At 38.7% G+C, this 27,929-nt stretch overlaps 3 protein-coding genes and 1 long non-coding RNA gene across 6 annotated transcripts in view; all 4 read left to right on the top strand.

Moving 5' to 3' along the window:
* The first annotated feature begins 768 nt into the window (after positions 1-768).
* Positions 769-3,728, top strand: mrps2 (mitochondrial ribosomal protein S2). Its single transcript, XM_005797990.3, has 4 exons — positions 769-866; positions 1,092-1,208; positions 1,291-1,411; positions 3,044-3,728. Exons 1-4 carry the CDS (start codon positions 842-844, stop codon positions 3,588-3,590), a joined length of 810 nt encoding a protein of 269 aa, XP_005798047.1. The 5' UTR covers positions 769-841; the 3' UTR covers positions 3,591-3,728.
* A 1,341-nt stretch (positions 3,729-5,069) lies between these two features.
* On the top strand, positions 5,070-7,769 carry LOC111609472. 2 transcript variants are annotated; one of them, XR_002753142.1, is made up of 4 exons: positions 5,070-5,155; positions 6,953-7,038; positions 7,341-7,383; positions 7,496-7,769. It is a non-coding gene; the product is annotated as an uncharacterized LOC111609472 (long non-coding RNA). The 2 variants fall into 2 exon arrangements; XR_002753143.1 differs by having other exon boundaries at positions 5,090-5,164.
* Positions 7,770-9,007: 1,238 nt separating this feature from the next.
* Positions 9,008-14,501, top strand: fam69b (family with sequence similarity 69 member B). Its single transcript, XM_005817151.3, has 5 exons — positions 9,008-9,501; positions 10,566-10,700; positions 11,929-12,036; positions 12,272-12,448; positions 12,584-14,501. The coding sequence occupies exons 1-5, from the start codon at positions 9,436-9,438 to the stop codon at positions 13,394-13,396; spliced, it is 1,299 nt and encodes a 432-aa protein (XP_005817208.1). The 5' UTR covers positions 9,008-9,435; the 3' UTR covers positions 13,397-14,501.
* An 8,591-nt stretch (positions 14,502-23,092) lies between these two features.
* Positions 23,093-27,929, top strand: part of dab2ip (DAB2 interacting protein) — a 180,752-nt gene continuing 175,915 nt past the window's right edge. Inside the window, exon 1 of one of the 2 annotated variants that reach the window (XM_023337804.1) lies at positions 23,093-23,362. In XM_023337804.1, coding sequence (XP_023193572.1) covers positions 23,299-23,362 — 64 coding nt within the window. In that variant the 5' untranslated portion in view covers positions 23,093-23,298. The remainder of the gene's footprint in view (positions 23,363-27,929) is intronic. The other variant, XM_023337805.1, reaches the window with a different exon arrangement.

The following is a 27,929-nucleotide window of genomic DNA, read 5'->3' as shown; positions in this document are numbered from 1 at the left end:
AGAAAGGAGGCAGGCAACTCGATTTAACAGGATAACATTTGGTTTTCCCTGTTGTGTGTTATATTTGAAGTTAGCAGGTCTTGATCGTTAAACATATTTTAAGTTGTTCATGTGGCTTACAGAGGTTCATTGGCAATTTTATGCATCTAAGTATGAGTTCAAGTTTTCTTTGATGTAGGTAGAAAATATTTCTTTTTTTTCAAGTTCCAAGTTTTTAAAGAAAGTTCAGGTTCAGTTGTTAATAGCAAATGGTGTCCATTTTTTGGTTTTGTCACTGTTAAGAGTTTTTTAATTTTTCTGTCTGGTATACCTGTACATGTATTTTATTTCACATTAATAACTGAAACCTTGTTTTACTTTAAATTTAGTCTCTGCTCTTAACTTTATGTTGACATTCTTATTTTTTTCAACTTGGAACTTTTTTTTTTTTTTTAGCTTGCTTTAGTTTTAAGTTATTTTAAGTGATGACTTTCTTTTACTTTAATTTAGCTTTCCAGATCCTAGTCACGGCTCATGATTTTGTTTTGTCCTTGTTTTTTTTTTTTGTTTTGTTTGAAAATAGTTTAGTCTATTTTATTCATTGACTATTTAAAATTATTTTTATTTAAATGTATTATGTTCAGGACATGCTTGTAATGATTTATTTGTAATTCTTTGTTTTGTTATTATTAGTTTTAGTGATGTCTCGTTTGTTCCTTACAAAATGTTGACGTTCAACAAAAGAATAGCACTGCGGAAGTTGTAGTTTTACGTGGGGTGACACGACAAAACGTCCCCTTTTACGGCACAATAAACTACAGTCACGCAGGCGCACTTTGTTGACCTTCTTTTGCTGTAAAGCATGGCTACCCGGGCGCTTACAAAAGGTATGTACATGAAAACTGCGCTTTACTGTGTGTAGAAAGCTTCATGTTGGTGTCCCAAGCTTTCTAATTAGAAAAACTTTAATTTTTTTTGCGCTGCGGTTTCTCCTGTAAGCGTTGTCCGACAGGGCAGAGCAGGAAACTGTACAGCTACTTCAAGTGTCTTATCAGTCTATCTCCTTTTTCATGTCCAGTAATCTTTAATCTTCATTTATGCCTCACGTTCAGGTATGTTGGGGCTGCGCCATGTTTGGGGTGCCGCAGTTAAATTACCCAACAGTGGACATCAGTTTGCCACTGCATCCTCTGTTATATCACCTGCACCGCAAACTGACTCCGTCAGAGGTGAGTTTCTACCTGCTAACAATGTCTTTACGCATAACATTTTTTCCTAAACTGCAGCTGAAGCCCGTTTTAACCGTTTCAGATAAAATACTGGACCTGCCACTAGAGAAACAGGATCTTTTCCGTGTGTCGGAGCTTTTTACTGTGAAGGACTTGTTCGACGCCAGAGTGCATCTTGGACACAAGAAAGGCTGCAGGCACAGGTTTGTAGGATTTAATGTATGATTTTTCTGTAGAATGTAAACCTCACTAGAACATGCTTAATATGTGGCTTAGGCATGTAAGGGGAACAGAAACCAGCTGGAATATCTGTGTTGTTTTAATGTTAAGGCAAGTAAATGCAGAAATAAGTACTTCAGCTACCAGTCTTTTGGAGGGTATTTCTGCACCAAATTTGCACAGCTTTTAAGTTCTTCAAAATAGCTCAAACTTGGAGCCTAAAGTTTTCCCCAAAATTCACAGTTGAAATACGTCTTAGGCCATTCTAAATCTTATCTGAATCATTCAGTACTAGCCCAGGTTGTATCTTGTCCTGCTAAAAATTATTCTCCTCCTTGTTTTTTTTTTCCTTCCAGGATTTCCCAGTGTTTAGCTCCGTACAACGTCTTAGCAATGCTGACACTGACACATAGCATTATGCATGAAATTGGCTTGTTGCTAACTGTCGAGGGTAATGTGTGTTTGTTGTAATACATTATCAGCTTCCCTACTGTTCTATGATTTGTGGGGTGTATGACTTATAGTCCCAATGTTAACAGATTCTCACGCTGGGCTCTACATTTCTGCAGCTCTCTCTCATTTGAAGTGAACAGCCATCTTTTTGTAGAATGTTCCATACTCTTTCTATTATTAAATATGGATTGGCCTACATCAGGTGTTCAAAACTTGCATAACTGCTATGAAACTTAACCTTGGTTTAAACACTTCCAAAACGTTCTTACTGACCTGATACCATCACCATTAAAAGTTTTTACTTGTAGAAAAAAAAAATGCTTTGTTTCATTTCCTCTTCAAAATTATACGCTACTTTGTGATGGTGTATCACAAAAAAAAAAATCCTAAACGTATACAGTAAAGTTTGTGGTCATTTTGTCATAAGAAATGTAGTTTAGCCAAGTGAATCTAATCTATGGTTGAATGACCATCATTCTGGCCATTTTCATGTTGTTAAAATTAGTAAAATTCCTCATTGGAGAACATCTGGAGTAGCAACAGAACATACAATATGCTCAAATAAAAGATACAGGCTCTTTGTTGTTGTGTTTCATGGCTTAAAAAAATCTACCTGTACAAAGCTGCTCCTTGGCAGTGGCGTTAAATGGCCCTTTAGTTACCACGGCAACCACGCAGATCACCTCAGAAACAGATTCGTGAAACTAATCTGTTCATTTGCAATTCTAGTAAAGAAGAAAGACCTCTTTTGAAAGCCAAAGCAATTCCTTGTTAACCTCCCAGGATGATTGCACAAAGTCACAAAGTGCTGTTTGTATAGGAGCAAGGAAGCACTTCTGTCCTGACATGAATGGATGTGGTTGAGGAGATTGCACACTGCGTTTAATTAATTTTAATTTAATTTTTAAGTTTGTGTAAATGGAAAAAAAAAATCCACTTTGGCTAACATGAAATTAAAATTAAACAGTACAAAATGACAGGATGTTTTTTTTTTTTTTTTTAATTTGAAACCAAGTGGAGCTTCTTAGAATGTTAAAATGTATAGAGCATAGCAAACAGCATTCATACTTAATTATTTAAATCAGGAAATATGGCTAAAAATTAGCATTAGCTTTCTGACAAGAAGTTTTTCTCATGATGGCTACATGCGCTCCTTCCTCTAGGCTCATGGAACCTTACCTGTACGACTCCAGCTTGGACTATGACATCATCGACCTGGACAAGACGGCGGAGCACCTCCGGCGGGCCCTGAACGTCACGGCTCAAACCGCGTACGGCGGCGGCATCATCCTCTTCATCAGCCGCCGCCGCCAGTTCTGCCACCTGGTGGAGAACACGGCCGAGGAGTGCGGGGAGTACGCGCACACGCGCTACTGGCAGGGGGGCCTCTTCACCAACGCTCACGTCCAGTACGGCCCCGGCGTCCGCCTGCCCGACCTCGTCGTCTTCCTGTCCACGCTGAACAACGTGTTCCAGCAGCACGTGGCCGTCAGGGACGCCGGCAAGATGAACATTCCCACCGTCGGCGTGGTGGACTCCAACTGCAACCCCAGCTTGCTCACCTACCCCGTGCCAGGGAACGACGACTCTCCGGTTGCCGTGGAGCTGTACTGCCGCCTGTTCAAGACCACCATCAACAGAGCCAAAGACAAACGAAAACAGATGGAGCTCCTTCGTAGCCTGTCGGAGCCGTCGTCGTCCAGCTCATGATTCATGTTTAACGAGAGACGATGATGCAGTTTGAAAAAAGAACTGCAGCTCGTACTGTATTACAACGTCTTTCTTGTAAGGTTGACTTCACAGGACTGTGTGTGTGTTGCTCATTAAAAAGAAATCTTGTTACTGTAATAGGATTTTTCTCCTAATTATTCAAGTCAAATTTATCACATTTCAGCAAAGCGGTTCAAAGTGCTTTGCATCATGAAAACATCATACAGCCTTCAATTATGAAACCAGCAATAAACATGACATTTTATTAAAGTCCATCATCAAGTAAATACACATCAAGTCTGTTGATCGAGGTTCCTCTTACTACTAATCAAAGACAGGTGTAAACAGCTGAGTTTTTAGCCTTGGTTTAAAGAAACTCAGTGTTTTGGTTGTTTTGCAGTTTTCTGAGAGTTTGTTCCACATTAGAGGAACTGAATCTTCATGTTTGATTCTGGTTCTGGAGACCAGAACCTGAAGACCTGAATGGTCTGGGAGGTTGATACAATAACAGATACTCAATGTGTTTTGATGCTGAGCCATTCCAGATGACATCTAAGGATTCATGCTGCAGTAAATGTCTTATTTGTTCTACAATTTCTGATTAATCAGATATCACTGATTTATTTTTATTAAATAATAAACACCTAGTGCAAAAATGTCTTTCTAATAATGCATATAACAGAAGAAAAGGAGGAAATAAAATAAATCAAAGTTGATCATGTGCCGCTGGAAGTATAGTTTGTCTACAAGGAATTGAAAATAATTAATAAGACATTGAAAATCTGCCTAAATTGGCATAATATAGGCTAGAGTAATCACTACAGCTATAATCTAAGCAGATAACATACCTACAAGTTTTTAAAAAAAGATTTCAAAAGAATTATTCAGGGGAGATTCTGAACGTTTCACCTAACTGGGATTTTAGTGATAAAAACAAAGCTGTTTTAGGTGGGGGTCGGAATGATGAAATAACGTGCAATTTTATCACTGGAAGATTGACAGCAATGTGAGACTTTCATGTCTAAGAACAACTTTCTGGTGGTAGCTGTGTAGTTCTGATCTGTTTTACCTCCAGAGGTCCTGGTGCAGAGTAGAGCAAGTAAAAGGCATAAACAGAACTTTACCTAAAATCATAGATAAATTATTGAAATTTTGCCAAAAATTGATGTTCCCACGTAAAAACGTTATTTTGGAGTGGGTAAAGCAAACTGATATTATAAGCTCTGGAATTTTCCTGAAACCTGGTAAAAATGTATTGTTATTGTTTTGCTTGTTTTTAAGTCTGTTAAGATGAACTTATGCAGATATAAAGGCAAAAATAATGAATATTTGATCCTCGTCGGGTATAATTTTGTCTTATGACTCCTTATGCATGTTGTCCTGGATTAAGAGGATGATTATAATCATATATCAACGTGTTTGCTGTTTATTAATACAAACTAAATGTGTGGCGTCAATGCTTGACTTGCACGTCGTCGCAGGTGTTTGGCTGCTTCCGGCTTCCGTAGTTTAATCTCTTTTCTGTTATCACCAAGGGGGTGAAATCTGGACGAAATGACGGTGTGGTGAGTAAGGTCAGACGTGGTGGTCAAATAAAGTCAACTTTATGGGGTTTCTCCTCAGTCTCGCAGATTTACGTTTAACACAATAAGCGCGTCGCTTTAAAACGTGACATGGTTGTAAATACCGACCAGACACGCTGAGAAATATAAGTTCGCGCAATTTATATTTAGTTGTTTAATCTACCTATATTCATGTAATTAATGTTGAACTCGAAGTTTGTTCACGTACAACAGTTAGTCGTGAATGATGAATTCCTCTTTTGGTTGAAAAATCGGACATGTGCTGCTAAGCACGTAAACAACAGGCTGCTTAATCTGGGATAAAGTGTAGCCTACTTATTAGTTATTTTCTTAGGCTGGTCATGTTTTTGTTCTTTATTTAAACCTGCATGTATCACGTCACCTGTTAAATTAGTAACAGGATCGACAAGCTGCTGTGTGCGCATAACCTCCAGGCCACAGGAGGCTGCTGAAACCGATCCTATTTATAAACCCATGTGAACAGAAATATGACAAGTGAAGCGAAGTGGCCCCTTCGCACCCAGTGGTTTTAAAATGACTTGCAATCCGCCACCGTATTTGTGTATGTTTGGAATATGTTGGGTTTTTTTTTGTTGGCAATGATTGGGGAATAATCCGAAACAATCTAAAAAATAAGAAATGAAAGAACGTTACAGCCGTGGAAACTCACATTGTGATTATTGTCTTAAAAGTAGAAAAAGAGAGAGAATATTCGTGATGCAGTTATGAAATGTAAAGACTGCTCACACCAGTACCGTCTCTGGCACCATGTAGGTTTAAAATAAAACCGTATCTATCTAAATTACTCAACTTATTTATTTATTTGTTTATTGATTAATTTCTTTGGCAGTATAGGGACATCGGAATGCATTCGATCTTTGCTAGAGTTCAGTCGGGACTGCACTTTGCATTCTTGCACAGTTCCTGTAAGGTGCCTTTAAAAAAAATGTCAACCCCTTGAACTTTCTTAAAAAATTATTCCATATTACAACTCTTAAGTTTTTTTTTTTTTTTGTGCCACCTTTGATAGGTTTTCTTTTTGCCCTGTATTTCGCTCTGACCGACTCGCTAAAAATAAAGAGCATTCCCACAGCATGATACTGCCACCGCCCTGTTTTAGTTTAAAGCAGTGTCAAATTCATTTTTATCCCGGGGCCTCATCCAGACAACGAATGACCTTAAAGGGGCGGTCGTGCGAGAATCCATTGATAAAATTACCCATTAACAAAGTGCTAAAATGTTTTTAATGAGTATATCTTAAATGTTCAACACACTTTCACATTGATGTAATTTGCCAGCATACAGATCAGAATTGCTTAGGGACAAGGCTCTTAGAAAATGGAGGGATGGATGGAATAGTGGATTTTATTTAATGGCGTACATAGAACAAAATTGGGTTTTATTATTATTATTTTTTTCTCTTAACAATTATCCAATGACAATTATTGTTTTGATCTGTCACAAAAAATATATTTGTTCCAATATTGATGTACATTATTATTAACAGCAGCTATGGCAGATAAATTGACATTTGCTGATATTTATACTTCAGTTAAATACCCCACGATCCTTTGCAGCATCACCATCACTGTCAAATAAATTTCTCAACGGGTCAGTGCCATATTAAATCCAATATATTGTGACTCACTACAGTACATCGAAGTTGTTGGTTGTAATCTGAAAACTCAAGCTAATATGAGTACTTTATATATATATTTTTTTCTCTTTTATTTAAATGAGAAAACATCTCCTGATGCTGTGCTGCTGCTTTTCTTGCAGGGAATCGTGCAGCACAGCAGATGCGTCGCTTTGCCCTCACTCAAACCGCCGAAGCCGACGTGAAAAGGACCGCATCTCACTGAACGGTAACAGGCTCACGGCCGTGAATAAACGGTCACCGCCGCCCCTTGAGACGCAGCTCGGCCTAAAGTGGCCCTGCTGCGCATTAGGTGGGCGGAAAGTAAACAGGCTCTCGATAGCTTAACTCCCCGTTGTTCAGTGGGCTTTGAGTGTGGAACCGGGCCGAATAATAATCGCAGATTTGATTGTGCTGGACCTAACTGTTGCACACACACAAAAAAGATGATGCATCGAAGATCTGAAATTGGAGACTGAGCAGTGTTGATTGTTTTCCCCTCATGTTTTGTTTGTTATCAAAAAAAAACAGGAGTTGGCCGCACCTTCGGTACTGTCCACCTCGGCCGGGACAGGTATGACCTTGAGGCTCTTGAGTCAACCAGACAATACTTGCGAATGTGGGTTGCTACATGGAACAGAGAAATACCAAAATTAAAATGTTCCCTTTTCGTTCTGTTTCCGCAGATGCTCTTCCAAATGGATTCCAGTTCTGACGATAGTCATTTGAAGACAGCGGCAAAGCGATGTTAGTGGAAAATTCACAGAGAAAAGGAAAACGGTACATATTAGCTTTTGCGATGGCAGCAAGACGGCTTAAACCGTGTGCTAAAGAAATATTATTATTATTTGGTGTTTAAACTATTACAATAGGCAGTTAGAAGTTTCTTTAGAGCAGGTCAAGTCCAGTCCACATACCTTTACACACACACCCCTATACCCCCCCCCCCCACACACACACACACAGAGATAAATATATAAATATATTTTTACTCTTGTCATGTTTTCCTTTTGCATAATCAATTTATTCAGTGTTTTCAAACTAATTTAAGAGACAAAATATATTTTACTGGTGAGCTCACTTTTTTGGTGGATTTAAAGCTACTTAACAACAAACTGCAATGCCACTGAAATGTTTGTTCATTTCAACAATGGAATTCAAACTCAAACTTCTTTTGAAGGCAGAGTGATATCTATCAAGCACTTTTTTTTCTGTTCAATTTGATTATCATGGCTTACAGCTAATGAAAAGCCAAACTTTGCAACTATTTTGCTGACATGGCAGTTATCCGGAGCGGTCAGTGACTCGCTCCCCACAACAAGGTGGTTGCTGAAGGAGATTTTCCGTTCACGGTGCCGCGTGAAGAAGAGAAAGTCCACACCTGACGTGAAAAACCTCGAAAGGATTGTAAAAGACATCTCATTCAAAAGAGGGGTGGATGTTCACAATGTGGAGCCGCGGCCGTACACAAGCTGCTGTACTTCTTCTGTTGAGCCGTTCCTTGGCCTCAGGCGATGCTAAAATCTAAGGAGAAGACGGACGGCACAATTTGCATTTATTTGGGAAATCGAGGCACACCCATCCAACAGCAAATGTTAGAGCACGTTCTGCCTCTGCTGACCAGCATGGCACCAGCTCACACTGCTAAAAGCACCAATGCTTGTCTTAATTGGTATTGGTTCACTGCCTGATGAATTTCCTCAAAGGGCCTGTTTTGGCAGAGTGTACTGATAAGACTAAGCTGAAGGGTCACCATAAACCTGGGCCTGCCTGCAGCGCTGCACTGATGCCATAAAGAGCTTTAAGTGTGCAGCGCATAACTATATTCAGTAGGACTACATTTCTGTTTTAAAAATCACTTTTTATTGATGTTTTGTAATGTTTTTTTTTCTTTTTCTGAAAAGCCATAATGATCAAAATGATCAACCCAAAACGCTTGCAACATCACTCAATGTTATGAATTGATTTTTTTTTTTTTAAAGGTCTATGAGATTTTTACTTAATTCAATGTAATTGTGTAGCTGGACAATTTTTTTAATATGTACTTGTATGTAAGGGTGATACTATTTTTTTCTAAAAAAAAAAAAAAAAAAAAAAAGAAAACCTGCTTCAAATAAAAATAAATAAATAAATGGATCGTTCTCCATTATATGTCGGCGGAAATAAAAGCGCCTCTCTCGATTGGCGCCTGTCCCTTTAAAAGAGCGCGGAGCTGAGCTGAGAGCGCATCGCGCGACACACCGCCTGCATCATTGTTGCTATTTTTTGGTGGGATAAGGAAGAGCGTTAGCTTATGATTATTTTTTGGAATCGGGGGCATCCCTTTCTTCTGTCTTTGTGATGTATTTTTTATATATATATACATATAAAAGCCCTTATGGAGGCTGAAGTTCCTCTATTTCAAGGACGCGTTCCGGATATTCCTGCTTTTTCTCTTGGAGCGAGAGATTAATGCTAAAAGAAAAAAATTACCCTGATTCAGAAGGCATATTTACATGCAAGGGCGGCATAAAGTGCGTCATAATTATGAGTGCGACCGCGTGGCGCGCAGGCTGCTGTGAGGATGTGATCTGACGGGGGATCTCCGCTTTCTCGCTCCGCTGCCGCCTCCTCACTGCCGCTCAGGATGCCCAGGGCTCTGCGGCGACTGGTCCATTTGATGCTGTTCTGCCCTCTGTCTAAAGGCCTGCAGGTAGGTACCTGCTAAAAAAAAAAAAAAAAAAAAAAAAAGACCCGATGAGCATTGTTTTGATAATCTGCGTGAATGTACCATAGCAAAATGTCGCAAGGTATCCCACCCCCCCTCCTCATCCTCATCCTACCCAACCCAACCTCACAAACACTTGGAGAGAGAGAAAAAAAAAAGAAGATGCAAATGCAAGCAAGAGTGAAGAGAGTGCCCGCTTTTGGGCCCCAGTTGAGGAAATGAAGGAGAAGAGGAAGCAGCCTATTTGGGGCCCATATGGAAATTGTTGTGCTAAACGTGTTATTTTGAACAGCTTATCTATTTAGAAAGAAGTGGTGAAATTGTGACTCGTCGTTGCTGCATTAGTTTGAGCATGGTGCGGTATGAAGTCCTTGAGCCTGCACTGATTTGGCTAGAAATGATGAAGTGGCATTTCAAGCTGTTTGTGATCCAGACGAGATGACTTTTGAGGCCCCACTTGGGGGGCCAACGAATATGCAAGTCTGGGGTCACGAGGTCATAGATACCAGAAATGAGAAAGCATGAGAAATTAAAAAATAGCAACATTGGCCATTAGCTGAAAAAAAAAAAAAGAATGGAGCTCCAACTTAAAAAAAAAAGAGTTCATTTGCTACATATAGTCGAATTAAGTTTATCCGAGTATTAAGTCTATTGTCATGTTTTTAAAAAAAAAAAAAACAGTAAATTTGACAAACTCGATTACATGCAACACTTTCTTTTTCTTTTTGAGGTTGGATCTCCCGTCTCTGTTACAGAAAGAGACGTTGGCTGCTGGTGTTGATTTTGTTGTCATTCTACCACTTTGCAATCAACTCTGTAAGATCTCTCAACCTAGAGACTCCGGCGAAAATGTCCAGTTTAGCCTAAATTGTATGTTGGCTGTTTCATAACATATCGTGAAAAAGTCACAAGTGCGTGGATGCTGCTGTAAAAAAATCTACGAATACATGGCATAAGTGTTGCCTTTCAATACATTCTACTTCCCATGAGCCTTTGCAATGACTTTCTAATTAAGCGGACACCTTTTTGTCCTCTCCTGCGCCCCACAGAGTCGTCTCCCGGCCATCAAGGTGAAGTACCTTCTCCTCGCCTGGCTGGGCATTCTCATCATCAGCTGGATCGTCTACATGCAGTATGCGTCCTACGCTGAGCTGTGTCGTGGGCACGTGTGTCAAATGGTCATCGTAAGTAAACGCGCACTCGCATTTACTCACAGTAGAAAAAAAAAAGAGATGGAAAAAAAAGGAATGTATTTTGCTTTTGCATGTGAAATTTCATTCATGACCCCACTTAGCGGCACTGAATGCTCTTAGTCACACTCACACATATTAAGAATGAACCGATCTGTTGTCGAGCTAACAAAGGGGACGTTTAGCAGTACTTGGACGACGCGCATGTGATTTTTTTTGAGGCTGTTCGGAACAAATTAGCAAACCAGCCAACTTTGCCAAAAATGTTGCAGAATAGTTTGAAAGGGTGCAAACAGGAGAGAACCAGTCAATGCAAGATTCTGTTTTCAAATAGAGGGGGGGGGAAAAATATCCGAACCAACCTTTGCAGTTAAATCGTGACTAGAGCCTGTTTGACGACACGAAGTAGGCTAGAAGGGTCTTAAAAAGTAAGACGGAAATAAAAAGGGAGGAACCACAACGCACCTGGATACACTGGCAAAATGAAAATGAAAATTTTAAGTAAGTGTATCTGTGCCAATCGCTGAACGTTTCACTACACCCCTTCCCCGTTCGACATAACACCAGAAAAACTCCATAAATTATTAAATGTTCTGCTTTAAAGGCTTGGCTGGTATGATTTCCTTTTAATCTTGCTCAAAACTAAGTTGTTTCCAATTTTTCTTCTAACAAGGTGACAAATTTACGCTTTACATAAAAAAACAGAACTACATCAGCTAAAAGAGAAAATGTTTCTATTTTTTTTTTTTTTCCACCAGCGTATTTCTAAATGTTTGCCTTTGTCTGAACTTTAAATGTGTGATGCCGCTGCAGAGCGAAACGACGTCGACGACAGAACAGAATCGCTTCCTTTCGGAATGACTCGCGTTTTGTTCAGGCTCAACCAACTTCGCTTGCCCTTAATTCTAACTCCGTCTGGTTGAGCGTGCAGTTTCTGATGCGTGACGTGACCTCCGCCCTCAGCACCGGCTGGCGGAAATTCCAGCACATCTGCAGTAAAATCATAATCAGACAAGAGGAGAAATAAAAAGTCCCTCTATAGAGTGATATGTGTCTTACTGACTTGCTTTCAATATCTGCACAGGTTCAGCTTTTGTTTAGTAGACCTCGTAGACTACGTAAATACAGAGATCTTAAAATAGCTAATGTTTCTTAGCTCACTTTGGATCGCTTCCTGTTTCCTGTGGTCAGTCGTTGGGCATTTCTTTGCTTGTTTTCGCAGTGTGATCACTACAGAAGGGGCATCATTTCAGGCTCGTCGTGTAAGGGCTTGTGTGATCAGAAAACTCTGACGCTGCACCGCTGCATGTCCACCTCCTCCACCCATCAGGTAAAACGCAAGCACACTGTTTTTTTTCCTTCTGGATGCTTTTTCTATATGTTGAAATTTATCTTTGTGTATGCCTGTAAAATAATAGTTATAAGCAGCTAAGAAATGCATATGGACTTACAGTTTATGCGGTTTTGGTTGAATCCGGACGGGGTATATTACACAAACGTCGGGTACCACTTTGGAATATTCTCCTTATTTCTAACTAACTCTAGTTCTGATTTTGCTTTTTCAGGTCTACATTGGACTTTGGAAGGACAGGCCGGTGGTAATCAAATGTGGCATCAAGGATCCAGTGAACATAGACGGAGTCCCAGAGAATTTGCTGAGACCGGAAATGAGCTTATTCGACAAGCCGACTCGTGGAACCTCAATGGACGAATTCAAAGAGATGCTGCACAGTTTCCTTAAGGTACCATTTTCCATTTACGTCAAAGTACTTCAGTGAAAAATAGAAATCATTCTAATGATGCACAGAAGAAAAGGAGCTCTTAATGTGCTCTTTTTCTTACTTAAAATACTAGAGCATCTAATTTCTTTTCTTAAGGCTAATCTCGGGGAACAACCATCTTTGAGCGCCTTGGTGGACAGAGTCATCACTCTCGCTGACGTCAACCAGGACGGCAAAGTGTCTCTCGCCGAGGCCAAGTCCATCTGGGCTTTGCTTCACATCAACGAGTTCCTCCTGATGGTGGCGCTGCAGGAGAAGGAACACACCCCGAAGCTTCTGGGCTTTTGTGGAGACTTGTACGTGACAGAACGGGTGAGCCACAGCTCCCTCTACAGGCTGAAGGTCCCTCATTACCTGGAGGCGGTCGTCCCGGAAGCCCTCAGCTCTGGTCTGAACCACTGGCTGGCGCCATCCTGGCCCCGCAGGGCCCGCATCACCATCGGCCTGCTGGAGTTCGTGGAGGAGGTCTTCCACGGATCCTACGGGAGCTTCCTAATCTGCGACGCCAGCCCCCACCACGTGGGTTACAACGCCAAGTACGACTGCAAGATGGCCAACCTGCGCAGCGTGGCGTCAGAGGCCGTGGTGCGGGCCTTCCTGAAGGGCCGGCGGTGCGAGAGCAACGCGGACTGCACTTACGGCAAAGACTGCACCGCCACATGCGATCGACTGGTGAAGCAGTGCAACACGGAGGTCGTGCAGCCCAACCTCGCCAAGGTGTGCATGCTCCTGCAGGATTACCTGCTGTTTGGGGCCCCGTCAGACCTGCGGGGCGATCTGGAGAAGCAGCTACGCACCTGTGTGACACTCAGTGGGTTAGCGAGCCAGATGGAAGTGCACCACTCGCTGGTTCTTAACAACCTGAAGACATTACTGTGGAAGAAAATTTCCAACACACAGTACTCCTGAAAGCAGACGTAACCAATCAGCTGTTCTGTCTCACGAATTATACAAAACAAGAGAAAATCTATAGTTTTGCCAAATAGCGTAACTGTTTCAATCATTTGTGTGATTATCACCCTACACTGAACGGAGATAGAGGATCGTGTAAAAGAACATGTCCTCTTTTATTTTTGCTTGTTTTGTCATACACATTAAAAAGGTTTTGGATCATCAAACAAATTTTGATATCATATAAAGATAGCCTTATTGAACATAATAATAGTTCTCAATGAAGAGTTCATTTAAAAGTTATCCAACCCCACCAGACAATTTGACAAAATATATATTTTTTCTTAAATTATGAATTGACACATTTTTACATGGTTTACATGCACAAAGGTCTGATTAAAATTGCTGAATAAAAAAGTCACTTAAGTACAACTTGTCTGACAACATGAAGTAGGCTAAGAAGTCTCAAAAGTGCAAGTTATAATAAAAACAGCAAAACACCAACAATTAATATTTAAGAAGAGGGCATGGCAATAAATTCCACTGCTTCAACCAATGGTGGTTAAAATAACAAAATTTGTCAATCAAAAACATACAGGTGCTGATAAGACCAAAAAAGGTGAAAAATAAATGAACTTATAAAGATATAATACAGAGACAGCAGTACACCATTTGGGTCACGCGTCATAACAATGACCCAAAATACCAGCAAGTCTATCTCTAAGTGGTTAAAACGATAAAACTAAGGTTTTATTGTCTTATTTGCTAAGAAGAGTGGACCAAAATGTTGCATTCCACCAAAAAGGTTCTTTGTGAGTTATGTCAGAGTGTTGACAGCACTGTTTTCTGCCACTAAAGGTGGTCCAACCAGCTATTAGGTATAGGATGTAATCGCTTTTTCACAACACTGTAACACAAAACTGTGAACCGCAATTTATAATGTGAATCGAGAGAACCAACGAACCCAAATACCTTATGGATGACTCCGTCATGTTTGTTTTCCAACTCGTTAGTTGTGACAGATATCCGTCCATTTGCACACTGTTCTCAGGTCTCTGCCTGTAACGCCATCTGTTTGGTTCGACATGTAATTTAGTTTTAAAAATAAAGCAACTTGGATTTATTTTTTTGTTCCTCGTGTTTGTGCACGGATAAGAAACGTGACTGCAGCTTTAAATGAAGCCGCGGCTTTATTTACTGTAAATGAAGGTGATCACAACAGACGGTTATGAGAAAATAAACTAAAGTTTGGTTCAAACGACTTATTTCTGGTACGTCATGGTGAAAATACATTTTGCAGTAGGGATTAAGTTTTTTTTTTTTTTTTAACTTTTTTACTGCCATCTTTCATAGAGAAGTAAATAGAACAGCACATTACAGTTTCATTTAGTCAGTGCCACTTCCTCTTGGGATTGTGCTGTTGCTGGTGACGCTTGTGAATTATTACATTTATCTATGGTGAAAGGTGTGTGTCTGTTTTAAGGATTACATATACTGTACAGCTAAAAAATGTAGAATACCATAGAAAAAATGTAACTATTTCAGCTTCAAAAATGTAAACAAATGTACTATATTTAGAAAAATAGACATTTTAAGCCTTTATTTTTGATCATTTTGAATAATATGCCTTACAGATAATGAAAATTCAACATTTAGTTTCTTTAAAAAATGCATGCTTTTTGATAACAATTTTAAATAGAACTGTTGGCACTCTATAAGTCAGGGTTATTCAACTCGAGGGCCAGTCCCCTGCAATCTTTAATAGGAGACAAAAATGAAAATACGTCACCAGCAGGACTCTATAAAACTTGGCTACCTACTGTGGAGGCAATTGAGCCATTTGATTCAGGTCTGTTAGAGCAGGTAGTCACCTAAACACTGCAGGACTTGAGGACTGGAGTTGAATACCCTTGTCACGCATTGTCTATGAGGTTACTGTCAGGAGGATCTTCTGTTCGATGAAGCACAGCGATTGCATGGTCACTAAAGCAGGTATAGTATTGGCTCTGTGTGGAGTGAGTTGGACAAGTGCTAAGTCAATCGGAAATGAACTCAGTATTTCCATGAAGCTTGTCAGCACAGGGGAACACAAAGTGTCACGATCGAGTGTCTTGAGTTTTGGTTTTCATCCGTTTTATTTTGATTATTGTTGTATTACTCATTTATATAAACATGGCTGTTGCTTAATCAGTTTATCCCTTTGTATTTAGTTTCTTGCTTAATCCTTGCATGGCCATTGCGCTTTTGTGCTTAGGTTTCATGGCGTAGTAAACCTTCTTCCCATATATCCCCATTTGCTCCCCTCCTCTTTATTCTCCTTCCCACAGCCTGTCTTCTTCTTTCTGATTTTTACTGGCGGGTGACATCTAACGTTAAGAGGTATTATCGCCATCTACTATGCTGGAGTGTGGATCTACGGAAGAGGATTAGGGCCACTGAAAAAAAAAAAAAAGAATTCTGAGATTAAAGCCAGAATTCTGACTTTATTCTCAGAATTCTGACTTTAAACTCAGAATTCTGACTTTATTCTCAGAATTCTGACTCTATTCTCAGAATTCTGACTTTAAACTCAGAATTCTGTCTTTATTCTCAGAATTCTGACTTTATTCTCAGAATTCTGACTTTAAACTCAAAATTCTGACTCTATTCTCAGAATTCTGACTTTATTCTCAGAATTCTGACTTTATTCTCAGAATTCTGTCTTTATTCTCAGAATTCTGACTTTAAACTCAGAATTCTGACTTTAATCTCAGAATTCTGACTTTAAACTCAGAATTCTGTCTTTATTCTCAGAATTCTGACTTTAAACTCAGAATTCTGACTTTAAACTCAGAATTCTGACTTCTGACTTTATTCTCAGAATTCTGACTTTATTCTCAGAATTCTGACTTTAAACTCAGAATTCTGTCTTTATTCTCAGAATTCTGACTTTAATCTCAGAATTCTGACTTCTGACTTTATTCACAGAATTCTGACTTTATTCTCAGAATTCTGACTTTAAACTCAGAATTCTGACTTCTGACTTTATTCTCAGAATTCTGACTTTATTCTCAGAATTCTGACTTTAAACTCAGAATTCTGTCTTTATTCTCAGAATTCTGACTTTAATCTCAGAATTCTGACTTCTGACTTTATTCTCAGAATTCTGACTTCTGACTTTATTCTCAGAATTCTGACTTTATTCACAGAATTCTGACTTTATTCTCAGAATTCTGACTTTAAACTCAGAATTCTGACTTCTGTCTTTATTCTCAGAATTCTGACTTTAATCTCAGAATTCTGACTTTAAACTCAGAATTCTGACTTCTGACTTTATTCTCAGAATTCTGACTTTATTCTCAGAATTCTGACTTTAAACTCAGAATTCTGACTTTATTCTCAGAAGTCTGACTTTAAACTCAGAATTCTGACTTTAATCTCAGAATTCTGACTTCTGACTTTATTCTCAGAATTCTGACTTTAAACTCAGAATTCTGACTTCTGACTTTATTCTCAGAATTCTGACTTTATTCTCAGAATTCTGACTTTAAACTCAGAATTCTGTCTTTATTCTCAGAATTCTGACTTTAAACTCAGAATTCTGACTTTATTCTCAGAATTCTGACTTCTGACTTTATTCTCAGAATTCTGACTTTATTCACAGAATTCTGACTTTATTCTCAGAATTCTGACTTTAAACTCAGAATTCTGACTTTAATCTCAGAATTCTGACTTCTGACTTTATTCTCAGAATTCTGACTTTATTCACAGAATTCTGACTTTATTCTCAGAATTCTGACTTTAAACTCAGAATTCTGACTTTAATCTCAGAATTCTGACTTCTGACTTTATTCTCAGAATTCTGACTTTATTCTCAGAATTCTGACTTTAAACTCAGAATTCTGACTTTATTCTCAGAAGTCTGACTTTAAACTCAGAATTCTGACTTTAATCTCAGAATTCTGACTTCTGACTTTATTCTCAGAATTCTGACTTTAAACTCAGAATTCTGACTTTAATCTCAGAATTCTGACTTTAAACTCAGAATTCTGACTTTAAACTCAGAATTCTGACTTCTGACTTTAAACTCAGAATTCTGTCTTTATTCTCAGAATTCTGACTTTAATCTCAGAATTCTGACTTCTGACTTTATTCTCAGAATTCTGACTTTATTCACAGAATTCTGACTTTATTCTCAGAATTCTGACTTTAAACTCAGAATTCTGACTTCTGACTTTATTCTCAGAATTCTGACTTTATTCTCAGAATTCTGACTTTAAACTCAGAATTCTGTCTTTATTCTCAGAATTCTGACTTTAATCTCAGAATTCTGACTTTATTCTCAGAATTCTGACTTTATTCACAGAATTCTGACTTTATTCTCAGAATTCTGACTTTAAACTCAGAATTCTGACTTCTGACTTTATTCTCAGAATTCTGACTTTAATCTCAGAATTCTGACTTTAATCTCAGAATTCTGACTTCTGACTTTATTCTCAGAATTCTGACTTTATTCTCAGAATTCTGACTTTAATCTCAGAATTCTGACTTTAATCTCAGAATTCTGACTTCTGACTTTATTCTCAGAATTCTGACTTTATTCTCAGAATTCTGTCTTTATTCTCAGAATTCTGACTTTAATCTCAGAATTCTGACTTTATTCTCAGAATTCTGACTTTATTCACAGAATTCTGACTTTATTCTCAGAATTCTGACTTTAAACTCAGAATTCTGACTTCTGACTTTAAACTCAGAATTCTGACTTTAATCTCAGAATTCTGACTTTAATCTCAGAATTCTGACTTCTGACTTTATTCTCAGAATTCTGACTTTATTCTCAGAATTCTGACTTTAAACTCAGAATTCTGACTTTATTCTCAGAAGTCTGACTTTAAACTCAGAATTCTGACTTTAATCTCAGAATTCTGACTTTAAACTCAGAATTCTGACTTTATTCTCAGAATTCTGACTTTAAACTCAGAATTCTGTCTTTATTCTCAGAATTCTGACTTTAAACTCAGAATTCTGACTTCTGACTTTATTCTCAGAATTCTGAGTTTAAACTCAGAATTCTGACTTTAATCTCAGAATTCTGACCTTAAACTCAGAATTCTGACTTTAATCTCAGAATTCTGACCTTAAACTCAGAATTCTGACTTTATTCTCAGAATTCTGACTTTAAACTCAGAATTCTGACTTTAAACTCAGAATTCTGACTTTAATCTCAGAATTCTGACTTCTGACTTTATTCTCAGAATTCTGACTTTAATCTCAGAATTCTGACCTTAAACTCAGAATTCTGACTTTAAACTCAGAATTCTGACTTTATTCTCAGAATTCTGACTTTATTCTCAGAATTCGGACTTTATTCTCAGAATTCTGAGTTTAAACTCAGAATTCTGACTTTAATCTCAGAATTCTGACCTTAAACTCAGAATTCTGACTTTATTCTCAGAATTCTGACTTTAAACTCAGAATTCTGACTTTAATCTCAGAATTCTGACTTCTGACTTTATTCTCAGAATTCTGACTTTAATCTCAGAATTCTGACCTTAAACTCAGAATTCTGACTTTAAACTCAGAATTCTGACTTTATTCTCAGAATTCTGACTTTATTCTCAGAATTCGGACTTTAAACTCAGAATTATTTTTTCGGTGGCCCTAATCCTCTTCCGTATGGACCAGAGTATCTCCCTTTAATCTAAATTCTTATATATAATCCTGTTTTCTTCAAAAATGTAATAACTGTTTTATTTATTTTGTCCCACAGCCTGGCTCCCTGTTTGCCTCCCCTTCTTCTTCTTTGATGTTTATTGGCAAACAACGAAAATATGTGTCTCCTCTCCCAGCTGCGCCAGGTTTGTAATCACCTACCTGTATTTTGTCAGTAATCAACCCCCAGTATTAAAGTCTCTCATTCGCTGCCATTTCCTGCTGGCCTCTTACGTTGCCCACGCTATATTCTCCACTCGCGGTTTTGTAAGTTGTTACTTGTTTTGTTTTCTTTTTTTTTTGTCTTAATTACAAATAATCTCGGCTCCCGAGTCCTTTACAAAATCTGAATCGTGGCATAAAGGGTTGTGAAAGTTCAATCAAAACTTTTGGATAAAAAAAAAAAACAGTACAAAGGCAAATTATGTGCAACAATAAAACACACCACCAGAGGCCGCCATAGATGACATGACAATAAGCCAGCACAGACTGAGTTATTGATGACCCCAAAAGCATATACTGGAGGAAATGTATATTTTAGAAAGACTTTGTAAGCAGGGAATTGTATGTTCGGTGTTTGTATAAAATATGAAGTACTTCCATATTAGGAAAACTGGTTACAAATATTTAAATGAAAATTAGGTTTTCTAACGAGAAAGTTAGTCAAATCTGACTTTCAATCAAAATAAAATAACATAAATATTTGAATGTCCTTGACTTCAATGTTCTTCTTAATTATATTTCACTGTTTTTATGACAGCTCAAAAGAAGTGTGGATTCTCTCAAGGTACTTCAGTTCAAAACCATATGACTTGGGTAAATGCTACTCTTTAAATTAGCTGTCTGTGTCCCTGGTTTTGTGTTACGTAAGTTTCTGTTCCCGTGTGACAGACATTACAACGTAAACAGCACCAGCCTTCTGACTCTACATCTATTAAGCAAGTATCGCAAATGGACGAACAATTTCGAAAAAATTTTAATGATTTTATTGTTTTCATTCAGGACAAAAGGTCTTTTGAAACAGATTTATTTGGGAGTGAAGTGCTGTTTAAGTAAATGCTCACTAGATGGCGCTGTTTGTGTTCACCGAAACAAGTACAATTGTGTTGTACCACATTTGGACATACAGTAAGATAAACACTGTAAATCGTTTTCAGATTGTTTGACGTTAAGCTGAACATTTATAATTAAATTATGACAGCAAATAGTTTAGTTTGTTTTTACGATATTTACTTCAGATTCAGCACAAAAATATATTCTTAGTTATGCTGCTGTAGGACAGACTGAGTACATTTCCTCACTCTGCTACCTAAAATCTCATTCTATAGAGATTTGGTCAAAAAACAAAAAAAAACTTCTACTGCTGGCATGAATTTTATATTTGAGCTTCAATGCTGTTTAGAAAATTCAAATGCATCAGAGTTATTCATTTCACTAGTCAAATAATCATCTTTAAAGGACACAATGCACCAAATGAAATGAAGAGGAGCGGATAACTTTCTATTTGCCTGGAGGTTCTCCACCTGTCCACAGCTGACAAGAGGAAGACAATGTGAAGCAAGCGGACACAAAGGTGAAGAACCTGATAGTTGTCCGCATTGCACCCCGTGCTGTTGAGACAGTGGCTGGTTTCACAGAACCGTTGAACATCTCTCTCCTTAGAATCACACAAATCTTCTGGAGGTAGAGGCTTCTTCGCCTCTACCTCCAGCAACAACAGGGGGAAATGATTTGAATGTCTGTCAAAAGAACCACACAACGGCCAAACTCCCCACTGTCCATCACACACATGTCCTGCACAGTCGCATGTTGTACCTGCAGAAAAAAAAAAGAAAAAAAAAACCGATGTCAGGCTCCTGCTCTTTTATTATCACACTATAGCTTATGATGAATTTCCATTTACTCATAACGGAGGCTTATTTCTTTTTTGTGACTTGATATTGAAAATACAGCAGACACCTGTGAACCATTGTGCTCTGTCAAAAACCAGACTGACTGAATTCACAAACCCTTTGCAAATGAATCCACTGAGTCGACAAAAAGAGGAAGCGTGACGGGACTCGCAAACTAATCGCATCCCTTTGCTGAAAGAGAATTGGAACAGTTTGTACGCGTGTAGTGGCAAGACTGTCGACAAAGCTAATGAACGGACTGAGGAAGGTCAAGGAAGTTCAGAAGAGAGCCAAGGGGGAAAAAGTCCTTTGACTTTGTTGAGTCAGTCGATTCCTAGAAGAATGAAATATAGAACAAGTATTGGAGGTGAAACTCCAATACTTGAAGAAAAGTACAGACTTTTCTATTATTCTAAGGAAATTGGCTTCAGAATGAACTTTTTTTGTGAACAGCATGAAAGGAAAGTAAAATATCATTTGTCATTTCAGATATATTATTCCAGTATGAGGCTTGTCCAGACTTTTCTTTAGGTGTGAGCAGCACAGCCTGGACAAATGTGGTCTTGTGCTTTCTTCTTTTGCTTTCACACTTTTCTAATTGAGTGTAAGTTTACCAAACAAAGCCTGGTTTTGTTTCTGGTTTGATTTTGTTTCTTTTCTGAAGACTTAACAGATTTTTGTTTGTCTTATACTTTGCGGTATTGTTACCAAAAGTGAAAGATTTCTTGGTACTCGTTAGTTGTTGTCTTTTGTTTCTTAGTGTTTTCTCCCACTCTCTAACCTAAGTTGCTTTGTGTGCACTTTTGCAATCCTAATATTAAAAACATCTAAAGCTTGTAATTTGATTGATGACGTAGGTAAACCTCAATATTGTTATTTGATCTCTTGTTTTTCTAATATACAACTAAAACCAGATATTTGCATACACTGCATTATAATGTGTGTGTGTGTGTGTGTGTTTTTTTTTATTAACTTTACTAACTAAACCAGTCTAAAACTGTCTTGCATCTGTGTCATGCATATGTTGTCAATAAACCCAAGCACTTTATTTCATCAGACGACAAGACATGTCACAAAAAAATTAAGGTCTTTATACTTTTGGGCATTTACAGATTATCTGGCTTCTTATGTTGCCTTCCGAGTTACGACATCTTCCTTTTGGTGAATTTATTAAAATGTCAAAGTCCAGACAAATGACTGATCTACATGCCGTGACATGACCTCAAACGGACAGATTATGCTCAAAAATCCTCCAATACGTCTGAATTAAAACAAATCTGCGAAGAAAAGTGGGGCAGATTTTCTCCAAAGAGATGTGAGCGACTTGCTGCCAGCCGAGGCAAGAGATTGATGGCGGGTTCGTACCTGCTTATGCAGTGGAGCCTTTACTGTTCCATAAAGGCCAGATTGGATTTAGCCATTTGTTTAATGAGCTTCAAAAATGTGACCAAAAACACAGAAGAAACTATTAAAGGGGACAAACTTTCTTATCCATAGCTCTGTGCATCCCAAGATAACTAACTGTCCAGTTCCTGATTTTGACACACTTTTCTCCCTCCATTATGAATGCATATGATGCAGGCCTTCATTTTCTAGTGTCTTAGGAACACTGCACCCCAGTTGGAACTGAAACCCAAAATGCAGACTCCTCCTGACCTACTAACTCCTGCAGCTGACTGCTTTTTATTTATTTATTTAATGACATTTTTTTTTTTTTTCTTTTTCCAGAATTTCTGACGCGTTCTCTCGCAGACACGCTGGCCCGGCGCCGTTCAGCTCCGCAAATTCCCCAGAAGATTGGATCTGTCATACACGGACTTAAACTTGATGTAAGTGCATGTAAGCTCCGAATTGGTTCAGCGTGCAGCGCCCCGCAAGGTTACCGAGGGGGGCGGGGAGAGGGGCGGGGAGAGGGACGGCTCAACGCCTGAGCGAGTAAGCCTACACTAAAAAGGTAATTGCTTAACTCCTTCCTTTCAGCACCTCCTCCGGCTCTCTTCGCTCCTCCCATGCCTCCTGACTCTGCGTGCACGTCAAAAGATCTCCATCCGCAGTTACATGTGCTTTCACATCCCCCCCCCCCCCCACCCTCTCTCTCCTCCCTCCCCACACACCCCAGCAGGGAACGAGGACAAGAATGAGAGAAACTGAGAGTGTGGCGGCTGCAGTCACTTTCCAAGGTAATCTGCGAGGATCGCTTCCCTTCCCGTCTTGTCGCCCCGGCCCTGGTGTCGAGGCGCCTGCTGCCGTCTCTCCCTCCGAGCTGCTCCGCCACAGACTCCGTCACCACAACACGCGGCTCGCTGGTCGTCTCACTCCCAGGAGCGAGGACTCAAGATGCAGCAGCAGCAGCAGCAGCAGCAGCAGCAACAAGAAATCATGTTTTCGTATTCCCCTTCAGGTAAGCAAACCTGTCATCTTTCCATTTAAAAAAAAGTAATTTTTTTTTATCCTCTTATCTATTTTTCTGAAGTGTGAATTTTTTAAATCTTCTATCTGAATCTGTGTGTTCATTTTTTTCTCCCCCTTTCCTCACACACACACACGCACACACACGCACCCCCCCCCCACCCCCCCCCACACACACCTATAAGAGCATGTGGTGTTCTGCAGGAGGTGATAATGCTTGTTGTTGTTGCGCCTCCTTCCATATGGTAGTGCTGAAAGTGGAGTAGCTGCTGTTGCTACAACTGGCTGGTCCCTTAAAGCCCAGCTGTGAAACTCCATATGGATGAGGGGAGTAGTTGGTTCTCGTGACCTAGATGTAGGAACAATTTCCCCGGGTTTTTCTTTAAACTCAGATCTGCTGCAGTTTGCTGGCGTAACGTAAAGCTTTAATTCCGAGTGTCCATGATGAAGGCACTGGGGGCCATCAGGAAATAAGGTGCAGGTCGCCTCTTTCTGGAAGCATCTAGGCTGAACATTGAAGCAGATTGATTAATGGAAGTGCCCAGCCGCAATACGTGAATTTGCTTCGCTTTTGTTCTTGGAGAAGTACACTGTGCAAACCTCTTCATCACCAAATAGACGGCGATGAAGATAATTTATACCTTTCCAACTTCTCCAGATATATATAAACTGTATTTTGCACACTACAATTACACACATGATTGAATACTTGTTTTCTAGTCAAAGACCTGCAGAAATCTTTTCATGACTGTAAAATATTAGAAACAATTATAATTTTTTTTTACAGATTGAAAATTCTTATTTGCCTTTTGGCAGCTAAATATTGACTTTTTGTACGCTGCAGCTCTGTCAAATTGGATGGAGGGCATCTGGTCTCATGTTTTTAAAAAAGTTTTCCCTCTGATTCTCGATTTCATTTTAAATGTTACTTTAGCTGGGCCATTTTTCTTCCTTTACACATTAACATGCAAGACTGTACATTTAGGGTTACTGATGAAACAAAACATCCCCAAAGCATGATGCTGCCACCACTGTGCTTCACTGGGATTTTAGGATGAGATGCACTTTTAGTTTTTCACCACACACACACACACACACCCACGCACACGCATCCACACACATTTAAGCTTGTACTGTTCTGACCAGAACTTTTTTTTTCTTTCTGTTTATTTCCTCCACAAGGTGTGTGGTGGACAATGACTTAATCCACTGGTGAAATTAAACCGTTAATTTTGTGGGTTCAACACACCAAAAAGAAATAGTCACGTTTTGCAGAAATGTAATCGATTCAGAAGTGCAAAAGCAGACGCAGATCTAAGAGCTGTGGGACATAAATCTCTCTGGAGATTCATCCCTGACCCGCCTGCTGAGCTCCTTGGTCTTTGTGACGTCACTGGTTCACTAATGTTCCCTGGTAAACCTCGGTAGCCTTGACAGATAGCTATTTTATTACACACAGTCATCTTGGGTAAAAATGTTTAGTTTTTTTTTAAAAACTCCCAAGCTTTACTTTTCTCCTTACAACATGGATGCAACTTTGTGATGGTCAATTGCATAAAATTTCAATGAAATAATTCTACTTTATAAAGTCTTATTGAAGGCACATTCAAATATATCACTTTTGCCTGGATAGTTTAGAGTGTTATAGTAAAAATTTAGTTACACAATAGTGGGGAAAAAAAAGAAGAAAAAAGTAAAACACCTGAACCAGATTCAAACGTATTGTTTCTGTTTAGATTCTCAGACCACAATTTGTGCTCAAACCAAACGATACCTGGAACGGATTTAATGATGTAGCTGGCAATTTTTTTCCACGTCTGACTGACTGACATGTCGGCGCCATTCCGACGCGCCGCCCATTACCCATCACCATGTTTTTTTTTTTTTTTGGCTCTTGATTTAGGGGATGAGGGGGTTGAAATCATTGCCTGCATGTGTGTTTAGGTTGATTCCCATCACGTTTTCACACGAGCCCTGGAAACTGCAACGAAAAGCACACCTCAAGGTGCGACAGCCCATGAAAAGGTGTGGGCTACGCGCAACGCTTCATGTTGATTTGTCGTTTGTGTGTCGACGTGCCTGATGCGATGTCGGTGATAAACGGGTTATGTCCGGTGAGAGTGCATGAAGCTCAGCAGACGAGAGAGAGGTGTAAACGCTCCCCGTGATGATCAACACTGACTCACAGTCTCCCTGTGTTAGAAATGTTGCATAATCCTCTGCTTCCCTTTCTGGGGGAAAGAAAAAAAAAAACAACCAAACTTCAAAGAGCAAGTCTGCAAGTACATACTGAAATGTTCTGAAAACACACAAGCTGTTCTGACCAGGAGCTGTAGTATGTAATGAGGCTGTATGTCGTGGAACTACTTCTGATGGGTGTTGAGATATCCGACAGAAACGGCGTCCTTTTTAGGTGCACCATCATGATATCACACTGATAATAAAACAGATGTAAATTCTCATTAGAAATCTGACTTTAAAGGTAATACACTGACTTAAACTTACCTTTGGGTTGGATATTTAAACTCTCTTTTTTTTTTTTTTTACCACTGAAGATGTTCTCATGACATCCAAAGTGACACTGCTGTATAAAAACAGCCAAAAAATTTGATTATCCCGCTCCTACAGTTTAAATTTTTATGAGGTGGCGTAGAAAGTGCTTAATGTTTTTGGGGGTTTTTGTTCCATAGAGATACGCTGCCCCTCCACCACCTGTTGCTGTGAATATTCAGCCAGCTGGCTGAAAAAATTTAATAAAATCCTTCCGAAACAACAATGTGCCAATTAAAGGAATGCCATCTGTTGCTGTTATGGTAAAGATGTTTTAAGCTCATTATAGTTTTTAAAGAAACAGAATAAGGTATAATAAGCATTGTTACTCGAAAACTAATAGTATTTTTTTTCCCTTATCTGTGTTTGATGTTTTTTCTAAGTCTAAATATCTTAACCACAGTAGATAAATATAGAATCATAATGTTACAAATCAATGTTTTTCATCAGTAGGAATAATTGTTGGTTTTATACTATTAGGTCATAATGACTTATTTGCTTTAAATGATTGTGTTATTAGCACAATCATATTATTACTTAAGCTTACTATACATTTTAAATTTCATACAAATCTGCCTAAGCCAACCCCCCCCCCCCCCCCCCCCCCCCCCCCCAAAAAAAAAAAACTAGACGCATGCAGAAGTGAGAAACAAGGTTGTTGTATTTTTGTTTTTTTTTAAAAAGAAGAAAAATAAACCTATCTTCTAATTTACTGACAAGTCTTTTTAATCTGGGATTTAAATGAGAAATTCTCACTGATGATGCTCAAGGAATGTAAACGTCCTGTCAGACAGTACTATGGAGATCGAAGGTAGCAGAAATTTGTGGTAAATATGTAATCTATTGAAAACTGACTGCAAAATATGATGAATTATCCCAAAACACATTTATATTTAGGGGTGATGAGGAATCATCTTAATGTTAGAGATATTAGGAAAATGACACACTGGGTCAAATCAGGGAAGGAAAAAAAAAACAGCATCACAGTATTGTTTGAAGTCTTAAGTCATACTGTATGTAATTTGGTTTCTATGCCAGCAGTTACTGTGCTGTTTCTTTTAATGCTTTTTAATATTACATTACAAAGTTTTTGTTGATCAGTAATTACCCTCTCATTATTTTCCCTCTGTTTAGTCAGCCATTCTCACATTCGGACAGTCTTGCATGCAGAATGTCTTTTTGTCCATTGGTTTTCACAGTCCAGTTGTTTTTCAGAGAACTTAACAAGTGGACATGTTGGACCAAAGTGTTCTTTCCAAACTCTCAACGTCTGTGAACTGAAATGCGCTTTAAGAAAAGGACAGATGAACTCTAAATCCTATAAAGACTTAATCAGTTGTTTTTTTCTCACCGTTTTAAATATGATTGCATTTCTAATTTGTAGAAGGAGTGAAAATCATACTTTTTCCAAAAAGAAAGGTTGCTGTAAATGAATTCTTGTGCATAGTCTTTACTTTGGCCATGTTTAAATACTCTAATGAAATGACACAAACGAAACGTCTCGGATACTAAAGATGTCAACATTTATTAGCACGCTTAAAAAACCCCATAAGGTTTTAAAAATAAATTCTGCAAATGTTTTATGTGAGAAATGTTCGGGTCAACAGAATTTTTCTGGCTTGTACAAAACCTCAAAGCTTCCTTGAGGTTTCTGCTTCAGGTGAGCAAGGAGGCTAAAATCCATACTCTGTAGGAGTCTCACTGTGGGTGCGCACGCTTTAATGTGATGGGAAGTCAATGTTAACCTCCAGATTTTCAAATACAGTGAAAGTAACACCAGTAATATAAAAAAAAAAGTTTATATTTAAGCCATCAGTTTTCTTTCTTAAGAGCGCCAACTAGGGTTGACTCATCACAGTGGGCATTAAACTGAAATATTTCAAATAAAATGTTAGACAAGCATCTCCACCGAACTCGGAGTATTGACTTAAATCGGGTTTGGCTTTTTACATAAAGTCAATACCAGATATAAGAGCTTTGTTAAACCGGAGCTTATTATTGTATTGTTA

This window comes from Xiphophorus maculatus, chromosome 8, assembly GCF_002775205.1.
Source record: "Xiphophorus maculatus strain JP 163 A chromosome 8, X_maculatus-5.0-male, whole genome shotgun sequence".
NCBI classification, from domain to species: Eukaryota; Metazoa; Chordata; class Actinopteri; order Cyprinodontiformes; family Poeciliidae; genus Xiphophorus; species Xiphophorus maculatus.
The sequence above is the reverse complement of the archived record's forward strand: the minus strand, read 5'-3'. Positions and strand labels throughout refer to the sequence as shown.

Coding starts and splice junctions, on each gene's coding strand:
- fam69b (XM_005817151.3), top strand. CDS start 9,436: ATGCCCAGGGCTCTGCGGCGACTGGTCCATTTGATGCTGTTCTGCCCT. Junction 9,502..10,565: donor CTCTGTCTAAAGGCCTGCAG/GTAGGTACCTGC, acceptor TGCGCCCCACAG/AGTCGTCTCCCGGCCATCAA. Junction 12,449..12,583: donor TGCTGCACAGTTTCCTTAAG/GTACCATTTTCC, acceptor TCTTTTCTTAAG/GCTAATCTCGGGGAACAACC.
- mrps2 (XM_005797990.3), top strand. CDS start 842: ATGGCTACCCGGGCGCTTACAAAAG. Junction 867..1,091: donor TACCCGGGCGCTTACAAAAG/GTATGTACATGA, acceptor CCTCACGTTCAG/GTATGTTGGGGCTGCGCCAT. Junction 1,412..3,043: donor AAGAAAGGCTGCAGGCACAG/GTTTGTAGGATT, acceptor TCCTTCCTCTAG/GCTCATGGAACCTTACCTGT.